This window comes from Haliotis cracherodii, unplaced genomic scaffold (assembly GCF_022045235.1).
Source record: "Haliotis cracherodii isolate W230 unplaced genomic scaffold, xgHalCrac1.p SCAF_8, whole genome shotgun sequence".
In the NCBI taxonomy this organism is placed as follows: domain Eukaryota; kingdom Metazoa; phylum Mollusca; class Gastropoda; order Lepetellida; family Haliotidae; genus Haliotis; species Haliotis cracherodii.
Window position 1 is genome coordinate 35,741,951 of NW_027266341.1, and position 20,005 is coordinate 35,761,955.

The 20,005-nt window shown below is 39.3% G+C and overlaps 1 protein-coding gene across 1 annotated transcript in view; it reads right to left on the minus strand.

Annotated features, from left to right (window-relative positions):
- The window catches only part of LOC139450255 (neurobeachin-like), a 240,172-nt gene that overhangs the window by 13,068 nt on the left and 207,099 nt on the right, over positions 1-20,005 (minus strand). The window contains exons 38-49 of the mRNA XM_071231934.1: positions 16,560-16,677; positions 11,526-11,628; positions 11,122-11,237; positions 10,603-10,715; positions 10,031-10,171; positions 9,291-9,410; positions 7,858-8,010; positions 6,974-7,046; positions 6,242-6,336; positions 5,040-5,129; positions 3,872-3,916; positions 895-1,072 (exon numbers count right to left, since the gene is read on the minus strand). Of these exons, the coding sequence (XP_071088035.1) occupies positions 895-1,072; positions 3,872-3,916; positions 5,040-5,129; positions 6,242-6,336; positions 6,974-7,046; positions 7,858-8,010; positions 9,291-9,410; positions 10,031-10,171; positions 10,603-10,715; positions 11,122-11,237; positions 11,526-11,628; positions 16,560-16,677 (1,345 nt within the window). The remainder of the gene's footprint in view (positions 1-894; positions 1,073-3,871; positions 3,917-5,039; positions 5,130-6,241; positions 6,337-6,973; positions 7,047-7,857; positions 8,011-9,290; positions 9,411-10,030; positions 10,172-10,602; positions 10,716-11,121; positions 11,238-11,525; positions 11,629-16,559; positions 16,678-20,005) is intronic.

Below are 20,005 nucleotides of genomic sequence, written 5' to 3' on the forward strand. Positions count from 1 at the left end.
GGAATACTGAGATTTGAGAACAGTTTGAGAACTGGGACATGGGACTGGGATTTGAGAACTGGGACATGGGGACTGGGATTTGAGAACTGGGACTTGAGAACCAGGACATGGGATTTGAGAACTGGGACATGGGACAGGGAATTGAGAACCGGGACATGGGATTTGAGAACTGGGACATGGGACAGGGAATTGAGAACCGGGACATGGGATTTGAGAACTGGGACATGGGACTGGGATTTGAGAACTGGGACATGGGACTGGGACTTGAGAACTGGGACACGGGACTGGGATTTGAGAACTGTGATATGGGAGTGGGATTTGAGACCTGGGACACGGGACTGGGATTTGAGAACTGTGATATGGGAGTGGGATTTGAAAACTGGGACATGAGACTGAGACTTAATAACTTTAAACTTGGAAAGTAGAATTTCGTATTCTGGTTATCGATGACAACTGGAATTGAGAACCGGGACATGGGATTTGAGAACTGGGACATGGGACTGGGATTTGAGAACTGGGACATGGGACTGGGACTTGAGAACTGGGACACGGGACATGGGATTTGAGAACTGTGATATGGGAGTGGGATTTGAGAACTGGGACATGGGACTGGGACTTGAGAACTAGGACATGGTACTGGGATTTGAGAACTGGGACACGGGACTGGGATTTGAGAACTGGGACACGGGACTGGGATTTGAGAACTGTGATATGGGAGTGGGATTTGAAAACTGGGACATGAGACTGAGACTTAATAACTTTAAACTTGGAAAGTAGAATTTCGTATTCTGGTTATCGATGACAACTGGTCAGACCAGAGCTCTTCGGCTCATGTCAATGTTTGAAGTCACATAGTCCATAAAGTATATAATGCCAATTCAAATCATATCCTACGATGGTAGTTGTTGTTCCAGCGGTTGATGGCGTAGTTGTGGTTGCAGGTGATGGTGATGACGGCGGGGACAGGGACGGCTGGGTGGGTGTTGGCAGAGACATGAGTCACGGGGGAGTTGGACAGAAACTTCATGATCATGCAGACATCGTCCTGGACGTTGGAGAACATCATCGGCGTCTATCAACAGAGAGAAAACATCTTAATATAGAGAAAACATGTCAGTGTAACAACCAACGAGTGTTTACATTATATACCAGTGGGTAGGGAATAATTAGAGTTTGGATGTATACTTTTTGGTGTTATACAAGACATACACCACGTAAAACATTAACCACATCGGAATAGACTCCACTTAAATATTTCTCCTGAAGTAAAACATAAAACATCGAAGTTCACAATGAAAAAAAAACATCGACCAAAATTAACCATGCACCAAACCACCAAGTCCATGTTAGACAAATTGAAAGACAAGATGTCGGACCAACTGCCGAATCTCATATTCTCATACAAGAACTCCTCTTCTTTCCTTGTAATCAAAAGATTTTTTGTTTTTTGTTTTTTTTGTTTCAATTTCACATAAATAAGAAAATAGAAAAACTTGAAAAAAACTTCCATATGAGTTCCTTATTGTATAAGGCTAAAAAAAATAATAGTCTTGGTGATCAGGCACCGCCCACATCATCATAAAGTTTCATTTCTATTTCCATTTTAAACAAAAAACAAAAAAAACCTTTAATATTCAGAAGTCAAATACTGTATTCCAGTATTTTACTCATGAAGAAATAACTTATGTCGGGAGGCCCTTTCCTAGGTTGATTTGTACACAACTGTTTATATGGTTACATACAAGTTTGAACAACCCAAAACGCACCATATTTTCAAAAGCCATTGCCTGAGAACCAATTCTTTATTTTTTGAAGCCTAAACTCAAGGTAAAATAGGTCTCCCTTCCACAAGTATCATCTGTACAGGGTCCCCTGAAGCTTGAGAAGCAGGGATGTGGGAGCCCAGTGGTGTAGGGTAATGCAATTTGCTGTACAGAGTTATGTCCCTTAGCCATGCTACAGGATGCTGATGGCGGGTTTCAATCCGAGATTCACCTTGTTTTTCACCCTGTGGTTGTTCATCACTAACCTGTCCTCACACTCTTAACAATAATTGTCTTAACAAAAAATTTAAGTCATCAGGTCGAGTTAATTTGCTTGTCAGGATTTTGTTTCCTGGGCATGCCATGATCCTATGATCTAAAGTTTGAATCCTCGATCTGCCCTCCTTATGATTATTGGTTTGTCAGTCAAAACTACAAACTGCATCACTTCTGGCTTTCCGCCAACAATAAACTGACATGCCGTGATATAGCTGAAATACTGTTAGCTTGGTCATACTTGGAGTTTAAAGACAGATCAGAAAATTCATCTGTATGATCAATTAGAAGTTGTACACGTCTGGGCCCCATTTTAAAAAGCCATCTTAGCACTAAGATAATCATCTCCATACTTCAACACAGGCTTACAACAGTTGTAGTGCTAAGATCGCTTTGTGAAACGGACCCTGGACAATTAGTTTCATGATGACATAACAGCATCCAGAGTAATCGCAACGGTAAGATTGAGAATATCCAGTGGAGCATGTTTATCAACCATCACAGTTAGTTAGCCAATCCCGGGGGAGGGACACGTTACCAAGACAACAGAAGGAAGAGAAGCACCAGTTCTTCCTCTCACCAAATCAAATTCAAACAAATTGGAGCTCAAGACAGAATCTTATCCCACACCCAAGCACCCTAGCCAATGAACATCTTGTTCACTTCTGAGACTGACCAAAGGAAAATCTTATTACAAAACTACACTTCACTAACAACTCAAGGAAGAATTGTCGGAATGTAAATTCTCTCTACACATCGTGTCTGCAACCTGATACAGCTGCATCTTTAGCCTTTTCAAACATCTGAACACATCATTAGTAATTTTAACAAAATCAACTATGAATGTAATCTAGCCTCACTTGAACAAAACAATCTTAGCGCTACAGTTATCAGAGAGTTCTATCACGAGGTAAATACAGTAAAACCATGATACCTCCATCTCCCTATATATTAAAGATGCTGTACCCGATTCCAGACAATGGTCTAAACTTGGCTTCCCTCAAGTTTGCAAACACTGGTGAGCAGACTTCAAAAAGTTCACCAACATGTGTTTTCACGCGACAAATATGTGTGGTTGTTACCTAGTCCCTCTTCACTTCTCCAAAATAACTCTGCCATTTTGTAGCAGACGTACGTAAATCATGTGATATCTACACAGCATCTGATTGGTTGTAAATAAACAAGAAACATTTAATAGCCATTTACATGTCAGAATCCAGCTTAAAACCATTTAATTATTAACCCCGTTATCGGTTAGAATAGAGATTCTATTTCTCACTAACAGTTTGTCAAACTTCCCCAAGAAGAGAGATAGCTCTATGGATATACAGCTTGTTTATCATTTCCTCAGTGTATCGGCCAATACATCAAAAATGTCTTTCTTGAAACTGTAGGTGTACTGGCAAATTCACCTTGAAAAGGAATCAATGTTACTATTACATGTTTAATATCCTTGATAATCCAGTGTATCATATCTTCATTCCATTATGATAAATACCCATTCATCACCATAACTTGATTTTGAGTCTGGCTCGATTAACACAAATAGCAATCCCATCAAATCACTGTGTACTTTCAGGATTGAAGCAGCTTTATCATATAAGGCAGAGACAACGACAGGTAACAAAGTTTTACTGTATATACCTTGATGATAGGGGTCTGGAGGTGACCAGTTAGTCAAAACCCATATTCATTTGCAATCACAGAAGTGTCAGGTATAGAATACTCCCAAGTAAACAAAAGAAAACTCAGAGAAAATAATTAAAACAAAGTGAAATAATCTACAATGAAACAGTCAGTCTCAGAAGCCATGTTAACGAAGCTGTATCGACCTTTGCTAGCCCTCTACTTCTGCGTTCCTTTATCTTTTCGGTTAGCTGCAATAAAATATAGCAGTGCTTGTTAATGGTTAGTCGTACGACAGCAGCATACTCACCGAGGTGTTCATATCTAGCCTCTGAACAAAACCACAATCCTAATTGTTCAAACAGGATTAAATATCATTGGGTGCATGCATGTTACAAATCAACACTTTCACAAATAGTTGTGGAACACACAGAGAAACATACACAAAAGTACAATGTTATTAAACGCAAAATAAAATACTAGAAATATTAATGAATGCCTATTCTAGTAAAAATTCAAGAAAATCAGTTATAAGTTTCAAATAACATGTATGTTTACAATATCTTCAAAATTTCATCGAAGTTTTCAAATAGTATAAAATCTATTATAATGTATCGCCATCAAAATTTAAAAAATGTTTTATGATATATTTACATGCTGTGACAGAAATGATTATGATATATACAGAAACAACATCTGAAACTGACAGTGATCATTAAAATTTGTCAAACTAAAAATAACCTAATAAAATCTCCCCAAATATGGCTTATGCAAGATGCACACTGCAATCAAGGGAGATCACTCTGAGTATATATGGGAGTTTAATAGGTTAGTACAGGAATAGCTTCATAATGCAAGATACGACAATGAAATATTGCACTAAAATAAGAAATTGAAATAGTACTTGAACTGATATTCTAAGCTACAACACTTAAGTTTTGTGATATATGTTAAAATTACAGAAAAATAGGCATTATGAAATCTAGTCCATTATTAGAGAAACAGGACATCTTATCAACAGAATCAATATTGTCAGTGAGTTGGTACAACTTGTCACACAGTGTATAATATAAGACAACGCTACTACAGTGACAGAGAACAACGAAACAACAACTTACACAAAATACACTTTGATACAACAGAAAATGTGCCATAAATTCACTAAATCTTCTTATTAAGAATTTTACTCGGAAATGTCACTGAAGGCTTAAAGGCTTCTAGCTACTGGCTACAAAGTAGCAAATACATGATTTACATGAAGCCAAACTGTTAGAGAAGGCACAGAGGAACAGCCTGAATCTAAAGCATGTGACTATTGAGGAGAGAGTATTGACTGAGTGAAGCCCTTGTCGACAGCTCTGAAGTGACACCTACCAGATGCATGACGGAGCTGCGCGGAGGATGAGGTTCTGCAAGGAGCTGTGTCGGGGTCTGACCAAAACTGCGGATTTGATTTTCAATGGCCTGAAAGTAAAAGAGGCAAATTAAAAATATACAAAGACGACAGTGTGGGTGTGTGAGTTGAACAGTATTCCACTCATATCACAGCGTGTCAGCTTAATGTGGGAGGAAAGCCCAAAGGGATCCAGGTCTTAGACGTTTACCACAAATACGGGTATGGTGCTGACAGACCTAGAAACATAATCGGGGCGGACCGGGATTCGAACGATCATTGTATTCTGGGTTGCAAGCGAATTGCGGAGCAAGTGTTGGGCTGTTACAGCCAAAACTGGTCATGGCTGCCATCAGCTACCTCTGTGAGCTGCATCTCAACAAACCGGAGGACATCATAGAGTCTGGACCTGCAAACTAGTTGTCGATAGATTGATCATCAAATGTTGTCTGTGGATAATGTGGACTTTAGTTTGTGAGCAACAAGTGCATGAAAGAGGTGTAGCACTGAGGTCAGCACTATTCAGCTGTAACATGGCAGCTGTAACATGGCAGCTGTAACATGACAGCTGTATCATGGCATCTGTAACATGGCATCTGTAACATGGCAGCTGTATCATGGCATCTGTAACATGACAGCTGTATCATGGCAGCTGTAACATGGCATCTGTATCATGGCATCTGTATCATGGCAGCTGTATCATGGCATCTGTAACATGGCATCTGTATCATGGCAGCTGTATCATGGCATCTGTAACATGGCAGCTGTATCATGGCATCTGTAACATGGCATCTGTAACATGGCATCTGTATCATGGCAGCTGTATCATGGCATCTGTAACATGGCAGCTGTATCATGGCATCTGTAACATGGCATCTGTAACATGGCAGCTGTAGCATGGCAGCTGTATCATGGCAGCTGTAACATGGCAGCTGTATCATGGTAGCTGTATATAATGGATAATGGAATCGGGGGCAGGCAAACCAGCGGTTGTAAACATGAGCAACAACCCATTCTATCGGGGCACGATGACACACAATCACAGCGCCTGACCATGCGATACAAGTGTGTAACTCTCACGAACAGCAGTTGGATGCTCGGAACTCAAAACAGGGGGTTCAAGGGAAATCATGGCTGTTACTATTAATCTGCGAGCTAGTCATCAATGCATGCATGCACTCACCTCCTTCATGATCGGGTCCGTCATGGCTTCTAAGTTGGCAGCACCCTCATACGTCAGGTAGTAGAATATATTTGTGGAACGCACAGCCTCAGGACCTATGAGAAGAACAGATATTTATCCATATACACAGATATATCCTGGCTCATAAAACACAGTCTTACGGACATCCTATGTATACAAGCAGTTGAATATTGACAAACCTTAGTCATACAGGCTGTACACACAAAATATTTATTTTATGTTCTTGATGTAAAGATCCACTGTCCCAAATTTCAGTAATCCCCCCAAAAATAATCAAAGTACCAGAATATTGATTTTGGACCATTGCCTTTACATTCAAGATACAGTTCAAGTAGCATGTTGACTTCATGCAGTTTCTGAATCTGTGACCATTCCAGTAATATTGATCACTTAAACAATTCACGGTTAAACAATTACATTAAACATTTGGATTTAAACATGAAAATCCATGCAAGTTCCTAGAGCGGAAAAGTAAAGGCCTCAGATGTTTGCCAATATTTCACAGCACAGAAAACTATGTTTAGTGAACACACATATGACTAACTGATGGACAGAACGAACTGTGTTTTTGGTCCCGTTCATTTGCTGTATATATACTGTACATATGCTTAAAATGAACTACGGTTATAACGAAATACAATTTATACTTTGAGTTCATTATAACCATAGTTTACATGGTTGGTTGGTTGGTTGATTTCAATCATGACTTACCCTTCTGCTTGTAGCCGAAGATGAGGTCGACCCAGTGATGCAGCTGACAGGACACAAACTCTGACTCCAGGGCCTGAAACAACACACAGGTTTAAAGAGGGGCAAGGCTTAAAGAGGGACAAGGCTTAAAGAGGGGCAAGGCCTAAAGAGAGGCAAGGCCTAAAGAGGGGCAAGGTCTAAAGAGGGGCAAGGTCTAAAGAGGGGCAAGGTCTAAAGAGGGGCAAGGCTTAAAGAGGGGCAAGGCTTAAAGAGGGACAAGGCTTAAAGTGGGGCAAGGCTTAAAGAGGGGCAAGGCCTAAAGAGGGGCAAGGCCTAAAGAGAGGCAAGGCCTAAAGAGGGGCAAGGTCTAAAGAGAGGCAAGGTCTAAAGAGGGGCAAGGCTTAAAGAGGGACAAGGCTTAAAGTGGGGCAAGGCCTAAAGTGGGGCAAGGCTTAAAGAGGGACAAGGCCTAAAGAGGGGCAATGCCTTAAGAGGGGCAATGCCTTAAGAGGGGCAAGGCTTAAAGAGGGGCAAGGCTTAAAGAGAGGCAAGGCTTAAAGAGGGACAAGGCCTAAAGAGGGGCAATGCCTTAAGAGGGGCAAGGCTTAAAGAGGGGCCAGGCTTAAAGAGGGGGCAGGCTTAAAGAGAGGCAAGGCTTAAAGAAGGGCAAGGCTCAGGGCACATGTTTCTGTCTCATCCCTGAAACAGCAATGGCTTGTCTGCCACCATTATATCCTCATCCTGATCAATGTAGTAAAGAGACAACCAAATCCATGGAGGACAATTAGATGATACAGTTCTTACTACAGTGTGATATTATTAATAGGATGTTAAATATGATGCCTCAATGTCACCTTGACCTTGATCGGTTCAAAAAGTCAGTGATGTTTATAAGGCATCCTCACCATTCTCAATATCCTGACAAAGTCGTGAGGTGACTTGGCCCAGGGTGGAAGGATGACATCGTTGACAACGTCGCCTTCCTCCTGCTTGCCGAGGTTGTATCCACTGCTGTTGATGAGCATCTCTGGGAGGCAGTAGAACTCGGGGATCAGCTCCTGTAGAAACCAGACATCAAGAACATCCCTACATTGCTTACTCACACCAATAGTACAGGCATTCTGTATCTATAACATTTCTGGTCAAGTATCTAAGGCTACAAAAACAAGCATGAAATACTCACATCCCCCACCAATATGACATGTCGGTGTGTGCAATGCATTAGCTCCTGTGAACTATGTTCACTGGGCCTTTTTGTAAAGAAATATAGTACGTTTTTCAAGATCTGCTCCGGAAACGAGGACTACCGCCATTTTCAGTCTAAATCAAAGTCGTTGCCATGGAAACTCGAAAAATATTGTTTTTAAAAATTCCCAAACTATCAAAAGGTACCAAATCACCACAAGATCTATCTATGTGCCAAGTTTGGTGAAGAAATATGGTACGGTTTTCAAGATCTGCTCCGGAAACGAGGACTACTGCCATTTTCAGTCTAAATCAAAGTCGTTGCCTTGGAAACTCAAAAAATATTTTTTTTTAAAATCCCAAACTATCAAAAGGCACCAGTTCACCACTAGATCTATCTATGTGCCAAGTTTGGTGAAGAAATATGGTACGGTTTTCAAGATCTGCTCCGGAAACAAAATGTGACGGACGGACGGACGGCACCCATTCCTATATCCCCCTTCCACTTCATGGCGGGGGATAATAATAGTCTTGGTTCTCAGGCACTGCCCGCATCATCATAAAGTGTGCTACATGTTTCATTTTTATTTCCATTTTTAAAAAAATCCTTAAATATTCCAAGTCTAACGGTGGTCAAATACTGTATTCCAGTATTTTACTCATCAAGGAAAACATTTATGTAGGGAAGCCCTTTCCCAGGTTGATTGTACACAACTGTTTATTTGGTTACACAACTGTTTATTTGGTTACATACTCGTTTGAACAACCCCCCAAAAAACGAAGAAAAAAGAAAAGAAAAAAAAACACTTGACCGCACTATAGTTTCAAATGCCTCTGCCTAAGAACGAACTCATTTATTCTTTTAGGCCTAAATGTGTACTGAAAACATAACTGCTTCAAGTCAGATAACAAAGTGCACTTACACCAGGGCAGAGCATAACATAACATATACGATTTACGGGGCAATAGCCTTTATCTGATGTCTAAGCCCATTGAAATTAGTTGTGTTTCTAAGTGACCTCATTTCCATATCTATAAGACTGTGATAATAAGTTTATTGGAATTGTTTATCCCACTAATAACAGTATCTGTAATATGATAATATGGTGTCATGGCCCTTATGATAATTCAGATCGAGGACAGCGAGACTGACCTTGACATCGGATGTGTCCCTCTGGCAGTTCTTCCAGGCCTGGCTGATGGATGTGAAGATCCGGTTGGGGTGGTCAAACTTGCCCTCTTGCAGGTTGAGAAACATGGTGGTGAAGGGCTCCTGGAGACACAGGTGGACAATGTGTAGCACAGCTAGTGTAGTGAAGGTAGGGTCAGTCAAAGGTGTGCATTTGTCGTTTAATGCCGCACTCAGCAATATTCCAGCAATACAACTGCAGCCTATAAATACTGGTATTAAAGTCCAGACCACACAATGCAGAAATTGATTTGCAAACAAGTCAATGAGCCCGACCATGTGATCCCTAAGGTCGGCTCCTGCAACCAGCACGGGCTGCTAGGGACCAGTTCTAGCTGGAATTACGCCGGGTTTAAATCAAGTAGTCATGAGAAATGACTGCCTTCAACTACTGGCCAGTCAGACATCTCAACAAGATAGTTAGTGTCACCAGGGTATTATGCTTCATATGACTACATCTGTGAACCAACATCCGTAAACAGACATCTGTGAACACACGTCCGTAAACACACATACATGAACAGGCATCCGTAAACCGATGTCCGTAAACTGACATCTGTAAACAGACGTCCGTACACTGACATCCGTAAACAGACACCCCTAAACAGAAGTTGAGCTCAAGACCCAGTGAAAGCGTGCTGACGTATCGGACATTGCCAAGCATCAAGGTGAAGGATGCTAGTCACAAGGAGGTGCCAACTCACCACTCTAATCAGCCAGTTGAGTGTGAATGCTGCAGTGGAGTAGTGGGTTCCGTAGTGGAATGGCGGGATCTGATCATGCTCCCACGTCTGGTACCGTTCCTCGAAGTACGCCTTCCTCGTCTCATTCAGAGCTCCGATTGGCTGTCACAGAAACAAAGGATGTGAACATGATCAATACATTGATACAATATTAGCTTCAGAGTTACCTCCCCTTGACAGTGCTCCCAGCAAAACATCTTCTATCACAATACGTGCTTTAAACTTCATTAGTGGAAAACATGATACAAGTGACAAACAAAAACTGTCCAATGATCTTATACTGAAACAATATAAATGCACATATTTATTGATCTTTTTAATTCATTTCATTAGTATTGTTTCAATCAGAACATAATGTAATGTAATACTTTTTCAAAAGTCGTTACCGGAGAACCAATTCTTTTATTTTTTTAAGCCTATGGGAAGAAAGCTCGGAGTGAACACACAATCACAAGTTTCTGGCACGGCTAGGGGAGGCAACTGTGCACAGCAAAGTACGGAACATTAGCTGTACACGTGAGTGTGGGTGTCACCTTGGAGAGGTCTCTGTAGTTTGCAGGCTGGCTCAGGTCCAGCTCTTCCGAGTCGTAGTTGACCAGAACCCACGGGAACACTGGGTACTGATTCAGGTCATTGTACGTACGACCTGCAACACAACCAACACAATGTTTCGTGATTGTCTAGAATATAATATACCAAGGCATTTGTCTACAAAACTCAATTCATATACAATCATATCAAATAGAAGATACCATATCAACGAAGTGGCTCCTTCTTTCAATGAGTTAGTTGGAATTAGCGCCACTTTGAACAGTATTCCAGTTATATCACGGCGTGTCAGCTTAACATGGAAGGAAAGCCCGAAGTGATGCAGGTCTCAGACATTTACCACTTTGGTGAAACCCACGAGCACCGACAGGTGGTGATAAACCTAGAAACATAATCGGACCAAACCGGGATTGGAAAATACGATCATAGGATCATACCGATGCATGCCACCTTCAGTTCATAAACACTTGCATGGACATTGAATTAGACGCACGGTGACATACCTGCGATGGTGTTGAGGTACATGATGTAGTCGAAGTTGGAGATCTCCCTCCTCTGCCACTTCTGGGTCATGGAGGACAACTTGTACAACTGCTTGCCTGACGCAAGTGACATCCGTCTGGAGATGGGAAATAACGTAAAGATAATGTCTTCAATACTATTTTTTATTAAATGGTTTACAGACATTTTGGCCTAACATTCAATGTAGGTAGTTGAAATTATTTTTAAATTTCAGACTAATGAATGAAAAACAGTGAGTGAGTGAGTGAGTGAGTGAGTGCGGGCGGGCGGACGGGCGAGCGAGTGGGTGGGATTTGGGTGGGTGAGTGAGTGAGTGAGTGAGTGAGTGAGTGAGTGAGTCGTGTGTTACTAATTGTCTGGTTTATATGTCATCTGACGTACTCACCTCGCCTGTGGAAGTCCATATTTTATTCCGACTCCAACACGCGGCAAGGCATTGATGACTTTCTTTACTGTGGAATGGTCTGGGAAAGCAAACATCACAGCGGCTGAAAGGAGAAATAATTCCATTTATATTGCACTGAGAGGCCTTAGAAGTTAACAGTTACATAGACATCTCACCATACCAGGTTTTTTTTTTGTGTGTGTGTGTGTGTGTGTGTGTGTGTGTGTGTGTGTGTGTGTGTGTGTGTGTGTGTGTGTGTGTGTGTGTGTGTGTTTGTTTGTTTACACCACACTCAGCAATATTCCAGCTATATGATGGTGGTCTGTAAATAATCGAAACTGGACCAGACAATCCAGTGATTGACATCATGAGCATTGACCTACACCATTGGAATACGTTGACATGCATCTACCAAGTCATCGAGCTGAAGACATATTTTACCCTGATCTTCACGGGTCCCGTACCAGGTACCTATAGACTGCTGGGTAAACAGAGGCATATTTCAACAAAGTCATGTAGAGACCACACTGCTAGATATTGCAGCTTACTCAGAGACATCAAACAAAGAAGAAAACTACTTTGGAAACAGTTTTACATTCAAACGGTATGTCAGAAAATTCATCTAATAAATTAATACAGTATCTAATTTTTGGAAGACCTACAATAAAACATATCTTGTCATTTGAAAAAAACATTGCGTTTTATGTATTTGTGGCATATGCTAGGCACTAATGTTTTCGTGTTGATAAAACAAGTTCTGTAAAGGATTTTATGAACGCTTCAAATACGAGTTGTCTCCCCTTTGACCGCTATCCGTTTATGCATGTTGGTATGTAAAATGAACTGCATGTTTCGTAATCAATTGACGATACCTACATTCGTTTGATATTGTAATAACTATTCCATTCTACAGGCATGATTTATCGGAATTGGGATTAATGTAAGCTGTAATTATTATGCACATAAACAAACTTATCAATGAATGTCATCCGTTGGATGTCACTGGAGTCTTAAAATGAATAAGAGAAATATAGGATACGGGATTTCAAACACATTGAAGTTTGTCGACTTATTGCATCGTAAGAAATTTCATTGTTCATATATACATGTACATGTTAAACTTAACTTTTTTTTTCAAACCAAGGAACCAGAGTGTATAAATCTACACGGAATTGTTCCTTTATTTATAATAGGTCAGCGTAAATCACTATAATCGCCACAGTTGTGTGCAACCACACGCGTTAAACTCGCTCATTTCAAATAGGTCAACGGAAGTTTTAACTGAATTTCTTGTTTCGGTACTTCATAAAAAGCCAACATTAAATGTGAAAGCTAATATTAGATAAGACATATGCTTAATATGAAAAAAGTATGCCATTCATTTATCAGACCGTGCCGTGTTCTGAAGCGCACCCACGACAAAAAGCGTCACAAAAACAGCGCAACATCGCGTAAAACACCCGGTGAAAACACCGTTCCTCTTAGTAACAGATATCCGCACAAAGATCAAAACAGAGTATGTTTATTGGATTATTATGATAAAACCCCTGTTCAAATATACGCCAAAACGTTGGAGGATTTGAAAACCAATTTCGTTAAAAGCACGAGTTTGTTTCTGTTTCAGGCTGTATGAAATTAACCTGCGGGCTGTCAATCACTCAATACCGCCGACAACCGTAGGCTGAGACGGAGCCCAGTTTGTACATCTTCACACCGCTGCCGCAAGCACCGACTTCCCTTTTCACGTGTCTTACTCGAACATAAAAAAAACCCAAGCTTTGATTTCTCAAGCGTCGTCTTGATTACCACACATAATTCGGAATTTTGCTGGTGATATTTCCGAAGGCGAACAAACGACCGATTTTGTGACGATCCTTAAACTCATGGGGATTCCGGGTTAGAATATTTTTGTGTCCCCAGCAAACCGTTCTTGACGTAAAAGGAGACTAAATAGATTGGGTGGTCATGCGTGACTTGGTTGATTGCGTGTCATCTTACCCTGACGGCGTGGATCGTTGTTCATAATATCAATCAGCGGATTAACTGGACCTGAGTCGATTATTTACAGACCGACGCCAAACAGCTGGAATATTGACGAGTACGAGAATCGTCAATATACGATGTCATACAGTGAATATTAGTTTCATAATCATGTGAACCGCCGTCATATAGATGGATTATTGCTGAGTGCGGCGTTAAACAAACAAACAAACAAACAAACAAACAAAACATAACCATCTGAAATCCCGCAGTACGATCCGTGTTTTTAGGAGCGGATCAAAGTCGTATGCCAAAATTACATTTCAACTGTAATTTAAGAAGGAATAATGCTGACAACAGCTGACATAAACGTTTGTTTGTTGTTTTAACGCTCACTCAACAATATATTTCAGCTAAACGACGGAGGCCTGTAAATTGCCGAATCAGTGAATCCAGTGATCGATATTGTGAAGAACAATCCACGTCGTCGGATTACACCCAGTCAACCTAGGCACCGAGTCCGACCACCCCAATCCATTTGGTCGCCACGGCCGACCAGCATAGGTTGCTGAAAACTATTCTAACCCAGAGTTCCCTAAACTTTTAACTCACTCACACAATAATGAATTATTTACTGAATAATTATATAACAAGCTACAACTACAAATATCTAAAAAAAACCACACCAAAAATCTTTGGAAAAAGGCTGACGCGATATCAAATATTAACTCACCGAATAATAACAATGTTTCCCACGACGATCTATGACGTTGACAATTACGACGTATATGCTTCTACCTTATATTTACCTATCCGTTAATTACACTGTATGTAACAACGTTAGCAATGATCAATAGTTTTCGTTCATACCCCCCCCCCCCCCCTCGAATCTAGACTTCTAAGGTGTAAATTGCAAGAAACTCTTTAATTCCGTGCAAATGGTCTAAACTGCAAACCAGCCAATTAAACCGCCCAGCACACCCAATCCTGCTCTAATCAAGAGTCTAAATTTAATCACACACGTGCACTAACCCAGTAGAAGAGTTTAAGCACATGTTAAAGAGAATCACAATTAATTTCCTGCGTGGCACGTCTTGTGACGGGGCTCTATATCTATTGACATGGCACCTAGTAGATAAGTGTGTCCCCCCCTGGGGAGCGGTGTCACGCCCGGGGGCTACACGTTCACTGATACCCCTTACAATTGGCCCATACATAAACCACTTCACCTCAAAACATAAACGATTTAAATGACTACATATCCTCCGAACAGTTCGTGTATTGTTTGGTTTGTTGTCGATTTCGTTTGATGCAATATGTCAATGTCAATCATGGCTGTCAGATCATAGACATCACGCAAACGGATAATTGTTTAAATGAATATACCATTATTATTAACATTATTATTCTGTGTGTACTCGTATGATTGTTGTCACAAACAAACTGTATACATCCGTTCATATGAATTGCATTGTGTTGTATTGTATTATTGTTAGTATTAATATTATTATTATCATTATTGACTAAGTTGTACTGCTACAACAGGATAAATGAAAGTCTAACGATGCACCAAGTCCACAAATTTCCCAGTGTTTGAAAGCCATTATCCTTAAAATCGTTTATTCTAAAATTTTAAAATCCTTGAAACATACAACGCCTGGCAATTGTATCTGGTTGATAATTTGGTTTATGTGCATATAAATGACAGCTTACATTCAACACATTTCAGATAAAGCATGCCTGTGAATATTTCCTCAATATCCGACACCGTTTCCATGTTCCTGTCACCATACCAAGGGGCAGTATTAATGCGCAAAGCTAAGCATGCACAAGCCCAGTCAAACCGGCATCCAAAATATTTTGGGGCACTACAAAAATTAGACAAACTAGTTTGGGAGTAAATCCGGAACACCCTTTATTGATATCCTAACTGAAGGTTATCTGCAAAGTCTTCGAGGTCGTTTATAGGTATTGCGGAAAGACGTCCTATACTTTTTTACTTATGTAAAACAACGGTATGTTGTACCACACGAGGAAGTTAATTATTAATTCATTTCTATATCATATTCAGAAGTGACATTTTAATCCTCTTGTATTCATTGACTCGTGTTGACATGTCAAATTTCTGGTAATAATCTGTAATGAGATACTCTGAGTCGGTAACAGTGCAGATAGTTACAACCGATTATAGACAGTGATCTGTCTAAGTGTGCATGTGCAAATATGTTCAGACAGGATTCATGACTTTCACCTTGGAATTATTACAAATTATGACAAGTCTGTTCTTTCACGAGGATACTTATGAATGTTAAGTGTGTTACACCTAGTCCTATGTAGTTATTTTTATCACACCTGGTACTGAATTATTAATTCGAGAAACGCGTATGTGTAACTCAAAGTGTGCATTCGCGAGGAACAGTACGCACACTCGGCGTTTGTGGAGCATCGCGTATTTACCTGCAATAACGCCTGTCATTTAACAACATACTGAGGTAATATAATACGTTACAATAATATAATACCTAATAATATAATATAATACCTTATAATATAATACCTAATCATATAATATAATATAATACCTAATAATATAATATAATATAATATAATATAATATAATATAATATAATATAATATAATATAATATAATATAATATAATATAATATAATATAATATAATATAATATAATATTCAACAGCCTAGTCGGGCATCCTTCCTTTAAAATATTTTTTGATTTTATTCTGCAATTTTTTTACACGATGTATATTGATTTTGTAATTATGAGCAGTATTAGTAATAACATTTACTTGTCTGTTTACTGATCTTCGTCCCTGTATTTATTATTTTGGAAACACTCTTATTCTTTCGCTTTAATGAAAGTGTACGTATTACATGTGCGTGCATGTTTCAAAATCGAAATCTGGAATAATATTTACTCATTATGCTCTCCGTGACGTCCTAGCTTACAACGTGATTGATATATCAGTATTTTGATGAAACGTGCAAGATATATGTTCGCATGTTCAATATGTGCGTGTGTGAGAGAGCCGTACTTCTGTTGGACATGAAGATCTCGATGCCCACGTTCTGCAGCAGGTATCGCCGAGAGAAGATGGCGCGTATTTCGGTGAAGTTCCATTTCCCATGCAGCTGATCCACATAGGCCAGAACCTGTGAAATAAACACCTGGATTTACTAACTAGGTTTATGGAGAGGCGATTTTATTGACAACAATAGCTTCACCTGCATAGCTGACAGCTGAAACAAAATGAACCATGAACTGCTCGCTCCAAGCTACATGGCCGTGCAACACTGACTCGTTTCAACTCTACAGGAATGTTAAAATACAACTTTCTCTCAAACCAGGCGTGGGGTGAATATCAATCACAATTTAATGATATTCAGTTTCTTTTGAAAATAAATTGATATTCAGCAATTATTTTCCCAAATATATTTTTAAAGATGAGAAAGCATATAATGAAGTGAGCCAGATGTATCATCCATCATGTCGTAAACTGGTTAGCATGGTTGAAACAGATTGATAATCTGAAATAAAACGAAATATTAACTTAAATAGTAACTACTGTAACGCTATCTTCACTGATCTTAGCATAATGCTTCTGCTTGAATTAGAACTGGTGAAGGGAAACTGGTCACCAACTGTGCGTGAAACAGACTAATTGTTTCGAACATCATACGAAAATATTTATTAAGACGTTTGCAATATATAAATAATCATTATATTCACTAGTGCTACCTTTTCAAATGTAAGATTTAGCAATAATAAACACAACAGCTAGTAAGTACGTGAATCCAACATGAATTCCGTTAAAAGTACAATTCATCCGTTTTAAGAACTAAATGTTCCAATCCTGCCCTGATATGAATAAAGGTGTATGCAAGTACTTTTGTACAGTACAATACAGTTTAACTATATATGTATGAATTTTGTATCCCCCCAAAAAAGATTCCATGAAAATTGCATACAAATACACATTGTGTAAAGTTTTGATATTTGTCCGATTTGCCATTGGTTGTTAATATTTTGTATAAAAAGTAAAATTTGTCATAAAACATAGAACTGAAAATAAGATATATTTCCCTTTTCAAAATATTTACGTTGTAAAGTAAGTCGTAGGAAAGCAGTCTTCAACCCGGGGTAGAATTACACATGCTGCCCCGCAACATTCTTTGGTAGACAACGTCCTTCATTGCTTAATAACCTAGTGTCGCTTGTATTAACATAACGACTTTTTTATTGGTCACAATTCTACTTAAATCACCTCTTCCGCTACTACTCTTTAATTAAATTTGTTAAAACGAAATTATCTTCGTGGAATAACTCGGCGGTCATAGTTAGACGGGTAATTTTCCGAATGACTAAAATGTCCAGCATAACGAGGGTGCATCGGCTCGTGAGATTCCGGTTAATGTCGGAGATACACGCCAGAAATTGGTCCAAGATGTGCTTTCCGACAACTTCCTGGCCCGCTTGCATTCTGAGATAAGATGGCGACATGTTCGTCGTTAATTTAATACGCCGCGTTCCCTGGAAATGAAGATAAACACAGAATACAAAATATGAAAGTAACTGCACTCATTGTAACATGTTTATTGAGAGACTTATGACATGATTATCCGAACTCTCATATTTATATTTTCAATTTTTTTAAACTTCCTCGAAAAGCAGTGAATGGGCATACGATCAAATTTCAGTGTTATTTGTGACTTGGCTGTCCCGTCTGGTGGGTTATTTCTTAAGGGCGTTAAATCACAAAAGTGAACAAGCATAATTATGACCTAAGTACACGAGCAAATGCATTTACGGTAAATTTAAAGGCATTTAATTCAGCGGCGTATCGTATTTCGTTTGAATTTAGAAAGCCTCTATTTAGTTTCCAATAAAGACATACACACATCACCTCAAGAAATAAATATAGTCCCGAGTTGTCAATAAATAAAATGATTCTTAAGGAGTTCAAGACAATATAATGATGACTTATCAAATTCCTTTAGTCAGGTATGATAAAACCTTTTGCGTCTAAATAACTTATATTGTAATCACAATTATTTCTCTAAAATTCCGTCAGTATTTTCGAACCAAACAATACCAGTAACACTTGATATAGCTATTATACAACTACTAGACTCGCTAATTGCTGTAATAATTTTATGTGTCAATCAGATATCCCAGATGGAATGTCTTGAGTAAACGACCCGTGACGTCACTGGTGAGAGTGCGGCAACATTTGTCAACAAGGGTCATTTTGACATCCTCGAGACACATGGCGGACAGGCGGGGAATACGTCACGCAAGTGTATCTGTCGTCCGTGGCACGCGGAGCATGCGCGCTAATTTATGGGGATATTAACTACCCGAACCAACACGGTAATTTCTGTTTACCACATGGGTAATGAATCTTGAAGCCATACTAATTTATCAACATGCCAGTAATATTAAATAATTAATGTATTCCATGGGTGTACTGTCGTCAAACTTGGACATCGTTTTGAACTGATCAAGTATGGAACACCTTTCATTCGAACCACCACTTTTCCCGGATAATTAGCAGTTATAATAATAAAAATAAAATAGTTAAATAAGAAGTTCCTCATTCATTTTTATAAAGATAATGTATTTGAATAATGAATTGAATTACGTGAATAAACTGTGATTCCTGTGTAAGTTCATGTTTACTAATAGTAACATATCCCTTTAGCTGTATGCGTTGCAGCTTCGTGATGCTATCAGATGCTATCTCTCCATGTATACTCAGTTACTGATGGGGGCATAGAACAATTCTTCCAGGACAAGTATACGTATTTACACAGAAACATATCAATATTCTTATCAAAAGCTGAGTGGTATATATCTAACATAAAAGTCGATGTTTTTGCCCGGAACGTGTTACGTCAGAGACCATATACCGATTGATGGTCTCTGGCCACATGTCAAAGACTTCAAATTCATACCTTTTATGACAAATAGTATGAAGAATCCATATTCTTATCAAAAGTTGAGTAGTTTTTATTTAACCTTCAGTATTAACGTAAGTATTTGGACGAGGATCTGTTACATGTACCGTAGGCACTCTGGTGGGGTTTTAACAGTATATATGTAACATATATATATATACTCCATGTAAAACACATATGCTGTCAAAGCGCTAACTATACATGTTAAATATTTCAAACCTATATCATTAACAGGGCGTCACCATTTGAAATATTTCAGTAAACGTACAACAAAAATTAAGTTCATATCGCAGAATAATGTATGATCGAATAATGAAGAAATCCTGATCCGAATTTCATAATGCCGTATGGACAATATATGAGGGCACGTTTGAAACTGATGTAGTCGCTTGTCCTTGCGTGCAACTTAAACCCTGCATCGTGGGATTACCCGTATGACGAATATCATATCAGAAAAAGGGGAAAATCGATAGGGATCCCTCGCCATAAATCTCAAGGCAGTCATTTTCATACTGATCGCTGG